Source organism: Salmo salar, chromosome ssa18 (genome assembly GCF_905237065.1).
Source record: "Salmo salar chromosome ssa18, Ssal_v3.1, whole genome shotgun sequence".
NCBI classification, from domain to species: Eukaryota; Metazoa; Chordata; class Actinopteri; order Salmoniformes; family Salmonidae; genus Salmo; species Salmo salar.
The window spans coordinates 59,433,520-59,449,744 of NC_059459.1; the positions used below are offsets into that span (position 1 = coordinate 59,433,520).

Sequence of the window (16,225 nt, forward strand, 5' to 3'; positions counted from 1 at the left end):
AGTGCTGGCTGAGAAACCAATGAGCGAGAGGGATTTTGACTTTCTATAATTCCATCATTTCCTTTAATGACATATGATTAGGGGATCGATGCTGCCTTACAAGTATCTTTATTTTTGTAGTAAGCGAGATTGAACACCCACTTTGCACAGTGAACTGCTTCTCAGACAGCGTGAATTGAAGATCATTTGTAACACCATGCTGTTGACTCTGAGAGGGAGCGCATTAGAAATGATAACCCTTTAAGTCTAAATCCAGAAATTAAACCATTTGCAAAGAGTGGGGATTCTCCAAAGACAAAATGAGAGTTCACGATGCATATGCTTTAAGTCTAAAATAAGAAATTAAACCATTTGCAAAGTGTGGGGATTCTCCAAAGACAAAATGACAAAATGAGAGTTTACAATGCATATGCGGAGCAGAAATTCTCTCTTCTCTTCCTCGTGCCTCAGGGGGTTTGCAACTCGAGCTAATGGTTTTCCTCCAACAGATGATAATTGGAACTGTCTTCAATAGATTTCTACGGGCTAACTCTCGAAATCTTTAGATGCGTGCTTAAAGACAGACATGCAAACAAATCAGAGGACGGTTTTGATATTCATTGCCAAGGACCCAGTTAATATCAGTGCTATAGCAACTGTGTTTCAAGGCAGAGTACTGTAGCTGGCTGGCGTTGTCTTTTGCTACTGTATATCAGTGTCAATTGTTAACATGAGTGTTCATGTTATTTAGCATTTTCTCACTGAAATGTAAGGTTAGAAAAATGGAGAGGGAATTATCGACCAATGTTTGCTGAATAGCACACACACTCTGAATATAAATACAGTATTTTTTTTAGTTTGTTGTGAAAACCAATCAGGGAATTCTTTGTATGATAATATAAACTATGATTGGCTGGTCGTGAAGGTTGACGGGCAGCTGGATTATGACACTCTACTCCGACCACTGCACTGCAATGGGTCCACAAAGAAATGACTGGGCTGTTCCTGGCGGTCTGCGTTCTGTAATCACAGTCCCATGCATGCTTGCTGTCAGTGTGTGGCCAGCGGGTGACAAACATCGGAAGGCCCCGTGGGCTGTGGCTCCTTGGCTCTCCGGGGAGCAGTGGTGAACGGGGTCAGAGGGGCAATGGAAAACCAATCCTATTTGACTGAGTGGCGAATGGAGTGATCATGGAGCGATTGAGTCAGGCCAGTCACAGTGTGGGTCACGTTGGGTTGTTGACTGGAGCGATTGATTGATGGGTGAGGTGGGGATGTGATTAACATCAACGTTGTCACATTAGTGTAAAGTAGACCAACGGGACTAAATAAGATAATGCCCCATCACTCTGTTATTAAGAATGGAGAGAGGGAGAGTACAGTACATTTTTCGACACTGCTTGTTACCATACAATTGCAGACAAGAACATCACTCTATAGTTGAGATCTAAACAGGTATTGGGATACATTTTTTTCCCTCCATAATAGCATAATTTTGTTCCTTAATAATAATAATAGGCTGTGCAAGTGATGTTCCTTTCATAGATTTCAGTCAGTATTCTAAGAATAAAAAGCACAGGGAAGTGACTCATGTCATAGCGAGACAGACATATTTTATTCTATTAAAGATGCCACCCGGAGTCTGAGAAAGAGGGAAATGTTGGCGCTTCCATAATGTAAATGTTGATAGGAGCCATGGCTGAATGACAGCTTTATTGATTCGTTTGTCATGTTATCTCATTATACTCTCACTAACATTATACCCTCACTGACAATGGGGTATCAATGTACAGCTCTTTCCAGTGGTGCTTGTTAGAATGAAATGGCCAATTCAAAAGGTTATTGGGTTACTGAGGAACGAGTCCCACACTACTCATATACTGAGTGTAAAGCATTTTACTGTGATGTTTGTTTGTTGATAGGTAGTCTTGCTATATCTCCCTTCACATTTACAGTGGTCCTTCTTGGTTTGAGTAAGGTCCAACGCGACAGACATTCTGTAAAGGTGTTGCATTTATCTCGAGAAAGAAAAACAGGAACTTGACACAACGTCGAGGGTTTGGCCTACTCAAGTGTTTTTAATGCTAAGAAATGATGTCAGATATAGTATACGAGCAGGTTAGGTCATGTTGGTGGCGCAGGTTAGTCAAAGCAGAGCTCACTATGTAATGCAGCACTAAGTCGCTTGGTTTTCATGTTTTATGCATGATGCATGTATTATGAAAGGATACAGGCGAGACAACACCTTTTTGTACCAGTTGGTCCAGGTTCAATTGGCTGGCAACATACAGTACAGAAACAGAAGACACTTCATGCTTGCAAATCCTCTCTAGGCAAAATTGTATGAAACATGCTTGGAATTGAAGCCTTTCTGTTTGTCAGGTGAGAGAAGTAGTTGCATTGTGTATTGGAACTGGGTATATATTAACTAATAATTGCCACTGTAAATAAAAGCTATTGTGCCTCTTGGGATCAGAGAGTGGCTTATGATAATGATAAACGTGACTATGATGTTTATGTATTAGGAGGAACACTTGCCCAAAACGCTCTTTTTGTCCTGGGTCCATGTGATTCTTCTTAACATGTACATGAATCATGATACCACAAACAAACTCCCTCAAAGGGTATACGTAAGTGTAATTAGAAAACCTATGAATTTCTACTGCACAGGAAAACTGCACTTTTAAAGAGGACGAAGCAAGTGTTTCGAATATGTGACCCACCCCCTGGATTCGGTCCTATGTAGCAACATTTTAATTTTTTTTTTTTTTTACATTGGATAAAAATACAGACTCAGAGCTAGAAAAGGGTGTATCATACACTGCAGTTGAGGAACACCGGGAAAGTAACTTGTAACCCCACTTTTGAGAAAATGAGCCTTGAATGTTTTTTTACATCTACTGGAGAGCTCTGCTTTGTCTCCACCCATTCAGCATCGTTCACACCCTCTTAAGCCTTAACCCCACCCATCTCTTTAAGGATTCACGTGAGGCCATGTGCTAAACAGAGTGAGTAGTGTAGTAAACAACCAAAGATTTCAAGACTAAAAGTGGTAAAAGTAGTAGCCTGCAAAAAGGAAAAACTCCAAAAACTCTGGACACTTTAGCCTATATCCTAATCTGACTTTGGTGCAGGTCATGTTGTTCTCCATGTTATTGTCTGTGGTAAACACGCACTATATCAAATAAAATCTAAGTTTGTCACATGCACAGGATACAGAAGGTGTAAACGGTACAGCGAAATGGTTACTTGCATATTTGCATAGTAGTAGAAATCTCAAAAACAAAGTGTCCAGATAAAAATATGTTGTAAATATTTTATAATTTTTAGATGATGCTTACCCAGACACACTTGTCTAAATTGATGGGTCATGTGAAAATGCTATAACCACCCCCCAGACACATCTAGCTAAGTGGATGGGTCACTATTGTCTATACATGTACATATGTTCATGAAATACAATAGATGGCTGTAATCACCCCAAGACACACCTGACTAACTTGATGGGTCAAGTAATCACCTGGGGAAGTGAAGTATTTTGTTTAGACATGTATCTAGCTTGCTAGATACAAATCATTTGAATAATATTGCGACACAGATCATACACGTAACGTTAGCTAGCGAGCCAGAAAGCTAATGTTCGCTAGCTACAGTAGCTAACAGTACGCTTTAATTTGCAATGAAAACAACTTTCTGACTAAATTACAAACGTATCATATCTGAAAATGTAGCTAGACTTTTACCCGTTTACATGGATGAATACTTCATGGCAGACTGGAACCATTGAACTCTGTTTTGTTTGACCAGCGTTGTGTCGAGTACCTCCGGTTCACACTGACCGGGGTGTGTGCAGAAAGTAGCTCATCACAACTTTTTCCAACTGTTCTGTCGATAGCGCCTGCTAAATTCAGGGCATCAATGTTGTTGAGAAAAGTAGCAAAACTTTGTAGTTCTCGATGACTAACGTTATATCGTTCCAAAAAGCCGCTGTAGAAATGATTTTCTCCACATACTGAGCAGCTCACGTTATAGACAGAAGCGTGCTACATGGCAGACCAATCCAAACTCATCTCCCGGCATGTCCAGCCCATCCATTATCTTAGCCAACCATGCCTAAAGGGAAGATTGTCTTTTTCTGTGGCTAAACCAACTAGGCTCGGTATTGAACAATTGTATTCATATTTACAGATGGAATACAAGGCACATGAAAGTTAAAAAAAACTCATTTTGATCAAAATAAAGAAAGAAAGACGTTGAAATGCCTCTCCTGTGAAGTAGTGACATGCAACATACACCTAGCTTCCTGAAACGGGTCACATATTAAAGTGAAGAGTTGTAAGATTTGTTGTTTCTGATTTCCTCCCAATGTGTGTTTCCTGTAGTTTGCGGAGACATCCATGGCCAGTTTTTTGACCTGATGAAGCTGTTTGAAGTAGGAGGGTCACCAGCTAGCACACGATACCTTTTCCTGGGCGACTACGTCGACAGAGGATATTTCAGTATCGAAGTAAGTGTTTCGCCTGTTCTAAGAACATTAAGTTAAAGGAGGAAGTGGTTGATGCTTTTGCGTTTGTACATCTGAAACTACTGTTGGTTATACTGTATTATAAAAATATGTTCTGAAAAGAAATCTGAAAATTCATTCCAAATCTCTTTGTTATTCTTTTCCAGTGTGTGCTGTACTTGTGGGCCTTAAAGATCCTATACCCCAAAACACTCTTTTTGCTTCGTGGGAACCACGAATGTAGACATTTGACAGAGTATTTCACATTTAAGCAGGAATGTAAGTATGGTTTGAGTTTTTCATTCTAAAGCATTTTACATTCAACCTGACGCGTAACTTTCAAACATTCACACAGAAAAGTGCTTCTTGGCATAGTATGAAATCAGATATTTACTCTCTCCTTGATAGGTATTTACATATGTCATAACTATTGCTGTTGTGTTCGGGCTCAGAGTCTAAATAAAATACCAAGGGCAGAGTGAAATTATGCTGGAGTTTTTTATGTCCTTTGGAGGTTTTCGGACACTTTTTAAATAGTTTCCGACCCAGGCCCAGCACACTGCCCTAGTGTGTAAGAGCTAGGGGTGTTTGGCCTGGCAACACTCACTCCCTGCCCTATTTCCACCTTGACAGGTAGAATTAAGTATTCGGAGCGGGTGTACGATGCGTGTATGGATGCCTTCGACTGCCTTCCTCTGGCCGCCCTTATGAACCAGCAGTTCCTGTGCGTACACGGAGGACTGTCCCCAGAAATCACAAACCTTGACGACATCAGGAAAGTACGTGTCCTCCCGAACCACGTTCCCTGCATGACCATGCAATATGCTTGATATTTGAGCTGCTACACTATCATTCAGAATTATCTCCTATTTTACTGTTGATAAAGTATTACATTCATGGATACATTGGATATTGATATTGTACTGTTTCTATGCTGTATGAATATATTGCATGTATGGTTTTAACGAGGTTTCATTAAAAGCATAATGGGTGTTCAGTATAAGTATGATAATCAATTTTCCCTTGTAACAAACATTCACACGGATTTTATTCTAATGGCATTTATCATGTGAAAGGCACTTCAATTAGGATACAGATACGTTTACACAGAGTATTGTGCAAACTGTTTCTTTCCCCATTTTGCTGTTCAAGAAAATGAAGACTTTACCATTTCCTTTGAAATATTTCCTTTTAAAATAATGACCTTGATAATACAACATGGACGACCTCTCCTCTCAGTTCGCTCTCAAACGATGCCCCAAGCTAACAGGAGAGTTACATTCGGGCAGAGTTTGGACCGCTCTGATTAAAAATGTTGAAGAGTCGGATCCTGCTTTCTCTCAAATTCAATAACGACAATTGGATTTTGTGGCTGCAATCAGAGGGTCTCTGTAATCCAATCTGCACTATTGAAGTGTCCATTATGCTACAGTATATACTTTCTCTGGAGAAATCGATATGGTTTCTCTGAATGACTGTCATGAGCTTTTGGCTGATCACATCAATTTGTACCTTTTTCATCCCATTTTTGAGGAGGAAGTATTAGTGTGGTCAAGATTGAATATACCTATTCATGTTTTCTACTCTTAATAGGCACACATTGCCATCCAGTCCACATGTTGTGGGTGTCTTTCACTCAAACATGATGTACCGTTGTAAAACAGAGACCCTAACAACAGTTTTTGTTTTACCCACAGTTCAATGTAGCAAGACTAATTGTCAAATCAATATCCATCTCAAGTCTTTTACAATGACAAAAACAACCACTTTTCCATAGGTATCACTTGATCAACACCAACCCATTGAGGAAGCTAAACTGACTGAGTATCCTCATAGATTAGACATTTTCCTGACTGCTTGACATTGTCTTTCCCTGTCTCTCCTAATTCTGTGTCCCGCTCTCTTTGCAGTTAGATAGATTCAAAGAGCCCCCTGCGTACGGGCCCATGTGTGACCTGTTGTGGTCAGACCCCCTGGAAGACTTTGGGAATGAGAAAAGCCAAGAGCACTTCACACACAACACTGTGAGAGGCTGCTCCTACTTCTACAGGTGGGCCATCAACAGCATCACCTCCTTCACAAGCTGCGTAGTGTGAAAAATGCTGTGAATGTATTCATTTATTCACGTGCACTTTACAGTGCACATAATTAAGATTGCACTATGTAGGAAGTGCTACGCCATTTCCTGGTTGATACAATTCTAATAGTTTGCCTAATTTCAGTTTATGTGATAAAACAAGTAACTATAGTGTAGAGAATCATTGTACCATCTAAACCGCTGTGAAATATATTTTCCATAACCAGAAATATTGTATTTTCAGCTGTTTGATGCTGGTTTATAAAACCAAAAGTAAAAGACACAAAAAACTAAACTTAAGACCAGGAAGCCTAGAAATAGTGCACATAGAACAGATCTACCGCTTCTTAAACTTGCTTTCGATGAGAATGACAGAGCTATTTCTATGTGAATTTGGTCGGTCACCCAAAAAGTTACATATTGCATCTTTAAGAATGCTGTTTTCACGTCAATGTAGAAATGCTGGTGGAAGTGTGTGTGTATGTGTGTGTGCGTATGTAGCGTGGTTCGTTCTGCGTTGTGTACTTTTACTTAGGACACTGCCACCACTGGAATTCTGATGGTTGGATCATTTTTATTCGACCTGCACACGAAGAGACAACACACAATATGTTAGCCCTCGGTGCAGTCACAGCTCTCGGGCACCTTGCTAGTTGAAGGTCAGGCAAAAGAGAGCGGGAACTGCATGCACACATTCAGTGCCCAACAGCACACTATACAATACAAGTAAAATGATATACAACATAATTCGGACAAAATAAAAGACATACCTGCACACGAAGAGACAACACACAATATGTTAGCCCTCAGTGCAGTCACAGCTCTCAGGCACCTGCGTGAGCACATAGAAACTCACTCAAACACGGTCCCAAATACTCCCGAGTTACAATAGGTACCCTAATTAGCGAGCTCGGTGAAAGTTGTTAACATAAATCTTTATAATTGTCCACATTGTAACAAAACCTATAGTTGCGTAACAGCACTTTATGTAACTTTACCACAGTTTTATATTGCCAAATTATGGCGCCAAGGACAACATACCTTGCTAGTTGAAGGTCAGGCAAAAGAGAACAATAAGAGGGTAAGTACAGATAACCCGCGATGGACCAAACCAAAATATACCAAACTTTTACAATTAGGTGTATTTACAATATAGATATAAAAAAAAAAATTGTACACCGAAAAATAACATTAACTATGCAGCTGTAATTAAATAAAGAAAACACATTGAATTATTATTATTGTTATTAACTTATTAACATCCCCTCTTGACCTGGCCTACTTGAACTGTCCTTGTGTGCAACTTGGTGCATAATCTAGGGGAACAACATCACTCTACTACACGTGTGTGTGTGTAGTTGGCCATATCCTCCTTTGTTACCATTGTGGATGTATCATACAATGGACTTGACATTGATCTTAGTGCAACACCTCTGGGCTCTACAGTAATATAACCATTCAAATAGAACACAATCCCGGTACCATTGAAGCATCACTGAACCTTCCTTTGCCAAATCCTTCCAACCCAAGTTATTCTGCCAAATGTTCATTTTCATTCAGTCCCCTTCCAACTCCCTCAGTCTTTTTTCTATTGTCTGTATGTACATATACACACTTTCTGTGGAGATGACAGTAACCGTATAACCTGCATTTGTCATCATCCCAGAGAAACTGGATTCTCTCTCATTACTCTGTCGCAAGTGTTTATGGAGCACACATATTAACTCCCCTTAAACAGATCCCAGTTGCAGGCAAAGCAAACAAAGGAATGGCTGGAAGCATGGAGTGAGCTCACTCTGTCCTGAATATAATGAACAGGGCCACAGTCCTCTCCAAATGTGTATTTTAGTGCTCTAGTGTCCAGTCATTACAGGTGGATAAACACTCTTTGGCCCTGGCATGCCAGTGGTAAAGCCAGCCTTAAGCAGCACAAGCAATCAAATGTTGTGTCTCCTTGAGTGTGCTACACACTGATTTGCAGATTATTAAAAAAAAACATTATTATTGCATTATATTCTGTGTCATGGTCAAAAGGTATTTGAACCTTTTTGAATGGTTCTGTGTTCATTTCACACTTATGCTAAACTAAGTGGCTAGAGTTAGCAGGTCCATGGAAAGCCTCAAAGGTGAATGAGTGCGTTCAGACACCCAAAGAGCTCTATCTAGAATAGAATAAACGTTGGACTGACTTTTTCCAGTTTGTATATTGATGTCATTTGAAAAGAGACTGCATATCATCTTTGGTAGAGACTTTACCCATAATGCAGGCCTATTTCAAAGTCCTCCTATTTGAGGAGTATACCAGCACAACATTTTCTCTTTGGACCCCAGGAAGACTTGTGGTCTCTAAGGCATCAGCTAAAGGGGGATTCAATAAAGAATAAAGAATGTACACTGAGTGTACAAAACATCTTTCCATGACATAGACTGACCTGGTGAATCCAGGTGAAAGCTATGATCCCTTATTGATGTCACTTGTTCAATCCACTTCAATCCGTGTAGATGAAGGGGAGGGGAGACAGGTTAAAGAAGGATTTTTATGTCTTGAGACAATTGAGACTTGGATTGTGTTTGTGTGCCATTCAGAGGGTGAATGGGCAAGACAAAAGATTGAAGTGCCTTTGAACGGGGTATGGTAGTAGGTGCCAGGCACACCGGTTTGTGTCAAGAACTGCATCGCTGCTGGGTTTTTCATGCTCAATAGTTTCCCGTGTGTATCAGGAATGGTCCACCACCCGAAGGACATCCAGCCAACTTGACACAACTGTGGGAAGCATTGGAGTCAACATGGGCCAGCTTTCGACACCTTCAAGAGTCCATGCCCTGACAAGGCTGTTCTGAGGGCAAAGGGGGGGGGTTCAACTCAGTATTAGGAATGTGTTCCTAGTGTTTGTTATACTCACTGTATAGTGTTTCATGTGGGAACAATAATGGTTATTTGCATTCAAAATGTTATTTTGTTCAGGGCTGTGAGATAGATTTGTAGATGAACCAACAGTTTGCTGTAAATGGTCTCGCTTGACTATCTGCTAGACAACACATGCCCGGTCAGGGAGAGAAATGTCACCCCTGTCACTTGAGAGAGGGTAAGAGAGTCGTGTTGATGCTCTCGGGTTCTGCCAGTGATATTTCCATGGCATGGCCCTGCCATCGCAGAGATATCTCTGATATCTGAGTGATAGGGATCCAATATACTACATCGAGTAGTATCGACTATCGAAAGAAAGACAGTGATTTGACAGTGATAGACCCTGTTCGAATACTCCTAATGTATCTTTCCTTCCTCGCTTCCTTGAAGTAATCACTTACCAGACATTACTAGATGGGTTTTAGCAAACTTGCCAATGCTTTCAACAGTTATGGCATGTCAGATCAGTGATTACTTCAGGGAAGCGAGGAATAAAGGATGCATTTTAAGAGTATATGAACAGATAGAGTCAATTGCTGTTGTAGTATAAACACTTCAGCATTTCAAACAGGATGGTACAGTAAAACTCCACTCCAGGTTAGCTGCTTCCTCTTGTACCTCTATCCCAACAGCCCCCTGTGTCTTCTTGGCTTGGCTTACATTCCTCTGTGGCTTTTGGCTTGCTTTCCAAGTGGCACTCTATTTCCTACATAGTGCACTACTTTTGGTCAAGAGTAGTGCACTATATAGGGAATAGAGTGCCATTTGAAACATAGCCTTGTTGTTTTTCCCAGTGTCGTCGTTTGGATCTGCCTGCAGGCCTCATTGTAATTGCCAGCATACTGGCATGCTGCGTTTATGGGCCAGCTTCAAGCTCCAGACTGAAAGGAGAACAATTCGCCAATCTGAGAGAAAAGCCTGTTTGGTGCTTTTTCCTGGCTTCTGGCAACTGTTTACCCCAGCACCATAGGCCCACTCATAACTGTTTTACCCCAGCACCATAGGCACCCTCATAACTGTTTTACCCCAGCACCATAGGCCCCCTCATAAATGTTTTACCCCAGCACCATAGGCCCCCTCATAACTGTTTTACCCAAGCACCATAGGCCCCCTCATAACTGTTTTACCCTAGCACCATAGGCCCCCTCATAACTGTTTTACACACTACTGAGGCATGAAATTGCACATGAATACAGGCCCTATCTTTTCAAGCCTAGCACAGACACTGTACTGTGTGGTCGACTGTTTTTGAGTAGCCTAAACAGGGAATTACATGGTATTTTAGATGCTTTATGCAAATAGCCCTTGAATGGATTTTGTCTTTTCAGATGATGCACGGAGTATACTGTCAGGTTTGAAGTAGTCAGGATGTGCATTTGTTTGTTTATTTGTCAGGGACTTTCACAACTGTTTGGGATGGATCACATCTGCGCTCCATCCCAAAACAGATGTCAATTGTGTTCAGCACAAAATGTCTTTAGTCTTCTGAGCGATACCTACAGTCGCAACAGCATCTGCTGATGCCTGGAGAAACAGATATGAATGAAAATAATGAATTAAGATGGATATTAGATACTTTTTTATTTTTCTTGAGGCGATGCTATCACACCATGAAGAAACCACGCGCACTTTGGTTTTCGTTCCGCTGTTGGTTGTACTTTCTCTCCTCGGGTCATCAGTAACAGAACAAGGAATGTGACACCTAGACCTACAGTGAGGGGGAAAAAGTATTTGATCCCCTGCTGATTTTGTACGTTTGCCCACTGACAAAGAAATGATCAGTCTATAATTTTAATGGTAGGTTTATTTGAACAGTGAGAGACAGAATAACAACAAAATCCAGAAAAACGCATGTCAAAAATGTTATAAAATGATTTGCATTTTAATGAGGGAAATAAGTATTTGACCCCTCTGCAAAACATGACTTAGTACTTGGTGGCAAAACCCTTGTTGGCAATCACAGAGGTCAGACGTTTCTTGTAGTTGGCCACCAGGTTTGCACACATCTCAGGAGGGATTTTGTCACACTCCTCTTTGCAGATCTTCTCCAAGTCATTAAGGTTTCGGGGCTGACATTTGGCAACTCGAACCTTCAGCTCCCTCCACAGATTTTCTATGGGATTAAGGTCTGGAGACTGGCTAGGCCACTGCAGGACCTTAATGTGCTTCTTCTTGAGCCACTCCTTTGTTGCCTTGGCCGTGTGTTTTGGGTCATTGTCATGCTGGAATACCCATCCACGACCCATTTTCAATGCCCTGGCTGAGGGAAGGATGTTCTCACCCAAGATTTGACGGTACATGGCCCCGTCCATCGTCCCTTTGATGCGGTGAAGTTGTCCTGTCCCCTTAGCAGAAAAACACCCCCAAAGCATAATGTTTCCACCTCCATGTTTGACGGTGGGGATGGTGTTCTTGGGGTCATACGCAGCATTCCTCCTCCTCCAAACACGGCGAGTTGAGTTGATGCCAAAAAGCTCAATTTTGGTCTCATCTGACCACAACACTTTCCTCTGAATCATTCAGATGTTCATTGGCAAACTTCAGACAGGCATGTATATGTGCTTTCTTGAGCAGGGGGACCTTGCGGGCGCTGCAGGATTTCAGTCCTTCACGGCGTAGTGTGTTACCAATTGTTTTCTTGGTGACTATGGTCCCAGCTGCCTTGAGATCATTGACAAGATCCTCCCGTGTAGTTCTGGGCTGATTCCTCACCGTTCTCATGATCATTGCAACTCCACAAGGTGAGATCTTGCATGGAGCCCCAGGCCGAGGGAGATTGACAGTTCTTTTGTGTTTCTTCCATTTGCGAATAATCGCACCAAATGTTGTCACCTTCTCACCAAGCCGCTTGGCGATGGTCTTGTAGCCCATTCCAGCCTTGTGTAGGTCTACAATCTTGTCCCTGACATCCTTGGAGAGCTCTTTGGTCTTGGCCATGGTGGAGAGTTTGGAATCTGATTGCTTCTGTGGACAGGTGTCTTTTATACAGGTAACAAGCTGAGATTAGGAGCACTCCCTTTAAGAGTGTGTTCCTAATCTCAGCTCGTTACCTGTATAAAAGACACCTGGGAGCCAGAAATCTTTCTGATTGAGAGGGGGTCAAATACTTATTTCCCGCATTAAAATGCAAATCAATTTATAACATTTTTGACATGAGTTTTTCTGGATTTTTTTGTTGTTATTCTGTCTCTCACTTTTCAAATAAACCTACCATTAAAATTATAGACTGATCATTTCTTTGTCAGTGGGCAAACATACAAAATCAGCAGGGGATCAAATACTTTTTTCCCTCACTGTATTTCTAGGTGTGAGTGACAAAGCAAAGCAGGCCTCAGCTAGGAAGCCTGCAGTGTCACTGTGCCCCTCAAAGCATACCCTCTTACCCTTCTGACAAGAAAATGCAAATTGAGACAGATCTGTTCACTTTTGTTCAAGTTAGAGTATACCGTACCCATTCTCTTGTCTACTTTCTATTCTGGATATTAACTGGAGGAGGAAGACTATGGATGTTACGAGTTGGCCCGAAGTGCAAAGCCATCTACCTATCACACAAAGCAGTGAGATACCCTTTACCTCCAAAAGCTTTCAGCAATGGAGAACCACATTGATTAAAGGGCACAACCATTGTTAGACTAATTAGCAATATCCAGAAACAAACACTTGAGTTTAGCCTTCAGCCCTGCACTTAATTATCAAACACATGCGTCACATTATTTCCAAATGACAGCTGAAGTGTCGTTTTGTCAATGGGAAAATGCGTTTCTTGTTGTGACCTAGAATTAAATAAACATGAGTCGGTTCCACAGTGGATTTTGGTTCTTTGAACAATTTGTACACAGTCGGAGGATATTGCATATTTAACCTTGGATTGCTTTCATGTTTCATCAGGTTCATTGAATAACCTTCGAAAGTTTTTGTGGTGGGGGAGTTCTGAAATGATTGTGACACACACGTTCTGTTGTGTTTCCCAAGGTCTGCAAGTTCATGTGCACTCACTTACTTACTAAACGTTCCTTCTCCGGGAGTTTTCAACGTAACTGGCTTCAACGGGGTTGTTGGCTGGCTGGCTGGCTAGTGTGACTAGGGCCTACCTCACTGAGTGCAAAATCACATTTTGGGTTCTTTGGGAATGAAAGGTTATGGCATGGAAAATCCTGAAACTTTACTAAATTGTAATTGCTGGCAGTTTATATTGGCCACCTCAATCTCAGACTGATCAGAGCTGCATGAGTACGCAAAAGCTGCACGCGCACACACACACACACACACACACACACACACACACACACACACACACACACACACACACACACACACACACACACACACACTGAATACGTATAGAAACCAAAAGGTTGAGATTTTATGCTGGATCCTTTGTTTGCCCTTTCCAATGGTTACATGATGAAGGTGCCTGCTATTAAAATACATTTGAATGAATATCTATTTTAAGTGTCAACCCACTGGGCACACACTGGTTGAATCGGTGTAGTTTCCACATAATTTGAATGAAATTACGTTGAACCAACGTGGAATAGAAGTTGATTTGACGTCTGTGCCTAGTGGGAAAGAAATCTAATCACTGCTTTTTGATCAAATTAGACCCGTTAATCAAGCATGTGTCGTCTTGTCTTTCAACAGCTATCCCGCTGTCTGTGACTTTCTACAACACAATAACTTATTATCGGTCATTCGAGCCCATGAAGCACAGGACGCTGGGTAAGTTCCCTCCTTTTTTCCCCCACTGCTAACTGTTACAGCCGTTCACCTTGGACAACTATGTCGCTTGAGCCTACCCAGGAAACATCCTGCACTTGCAAAAAAAATAGTGTTGAATTCAACTTTATTGAGTTTGGTCGTCAGTGCCCCCTCAAAGGACCGTGACACCCTTGGTAGCAAGCATGTCAAAACATTGGATAAAAGGGCAGATGAGGCAGAGGGTCCTCCTCAAACTGACAGAAGGCGTGTCACCCTGTTTGTTTACTGCTCATCCACGAAGACTGTCTGGTCCACTCAAAGAGAAAAAACAGCTTGACATACTAGCTAGCCTTAGGCACAGCTCTAGGATCAGATAACCCTTCCCAAATCGATTTCATTATTCCTCAGGCCATCGTGGACTTCATACACACAATAATAACGTGTTACATTCACTGTACATAATCTAGCAGACACTTTTATCCCGAACAGTTATGCGCGCATACATTTTATATACAGGTGGTCCTGGGAATCAAGCCCATTATCCTGGCATTGCAAGTACCATGCTCTACCAACTGAGCTACAGAAGACCACACTGCTGCAGAAGACCACAAGTACAGTTTTAGGGAGTGTTCTTGTAACAGTGACGGCGATGATGATGATGCTGTCTCTCCATCTAGGTACCGCATGTACAGGAAGAGCCAGACGACAGGGTTTCCTTCTCTCATCACCATCTTCTCAGCACCCAACTACCTAGACGTCTACAACAACAAAGGCAAGCACAGAGTGAATCGTACTTATTACCTCATTCATTCGTTTATTTGTTATGGATCATTTGGAGGCTGGTGATGAGAGTCCGATGCTAACTCTAGGGCAGCATACAACAGAGGAGGCTGGTGGGAGAAGCTATAGGAGGACGGGCTCATTGTAATGGCTGGAATGGAATGAACGGAGCGGCATTACACATATCAAACATATGGAAACCACATGTTCGACTCTGTTCCATGTTTTCCTTTCCAGCCATTACAATGAGCCCGTCCTCCTATAGCTTCTCCCACCAGCCTCCTCTGTTGTATGCTGCCCTAGAGTTAGCATCGGACTGTCAGGCTTCGCTCAGTCTATGAGATAAGATTTGGAAGGATGGCCTCGCGAGACAACCCGACTCTATTGAACTAGTTTACGGTTGAAGTTGTCAGACACGGATGTTCATACAACATCACAAAAGTAAATCTCTTTTTAAAGTGCATTTTAAATCACAACACACTTTACAGTGAAACAAAAAAAGGTAAGAGAACAAAGGAAAACAGTACAGACAATCCACAATTGAATCATACTGTACTTGACACAGTGTGATCAGATCAAATGTATGCTCCCTCTACATTATAAACAGAGAGAGAAAGGGAGAGCGAGAAAGGGGGAGAGAGAGAAAGGCTGAGAGAGAAAGGGAGATAGAGAAAGGCTGAGAGAGAGAAAGGGGGAGAGAGAGAAAGGCTGAGAGAGAGAAAGGGAGATGGAGAGAGAGAAAGGCTGAGAGAGAGAAAGGGAGACAGAGAAAGGGGGACAGTGAGAAAGGGGGACAGTGAGAAAGGGGGACAGTGAGAAAGGGAGACAGAGAAAGGGGGACAGAGAAAGGGGGACAGTGAGAAAGGGGGACAGAGAAAGGGAGACAGAGAAAGGGGGACAGTGAGAAAGGGGGACAGTGAGAAAGGGGGACAGTGAGAAAGGGAGACAGAGAAAGGGGGAGAGCGAGAAAGGGGGAGAGAGAGAAAGGGGGACAGTGAGAAAGGGGGACAGTGAGAAAGGGATAGAGCACGCACACAGTGCCGTGGTTCCAAAACGTTTCACGCGTCTCTTGGGTTGGGTGGGGATGGGATGGACTGGCTGTGGTCCATTTGGCATGCAGTGTCCCAGCACACTCTGGAGGAGGCTGGACACACAGACAGACCTTTATGAAGTGAGTCAGCACAAAAAGTCCAAGAGAGACTCTTTTTGTCCAATCGGGGAACCACAGGGGAATTCAGGGAGAGAAAGGGAGAAGGGAAATGGGGTTGTTTTTGACACA

At 42.1% G+C, this 16,225-nt stretch overlaps 1 protein-coding gene across 1 annotated transcript in view; it reads left to right on the top strand.

The window, feature by feature from the left end:
- LOC100196828 (protein phosphatase 3 catalytic subunit alpha) overlaps window positions 1–5,475 on the top strand; it is a 58,741-nt gene extending 53,266 nt beyond the window's left edge. The window contains 3 exon segments of the mRNA NM_001141850.2: window positions 4,362–4,486; window positions 4,651–4,762; window positions 5,117–5,475. Coding sequence (NP_001135322.1) covers window positions 4,362–4,486; window positions 4,651–4,762; window positions 5,117–5,313 — 434 coding nt within the window. The 3' untranslated portion in view covers window positions 5,314–5,475.
- The last annotated feature ends 10,750 nt before the right edge of the window (window positions 5,476–16,225 follow it).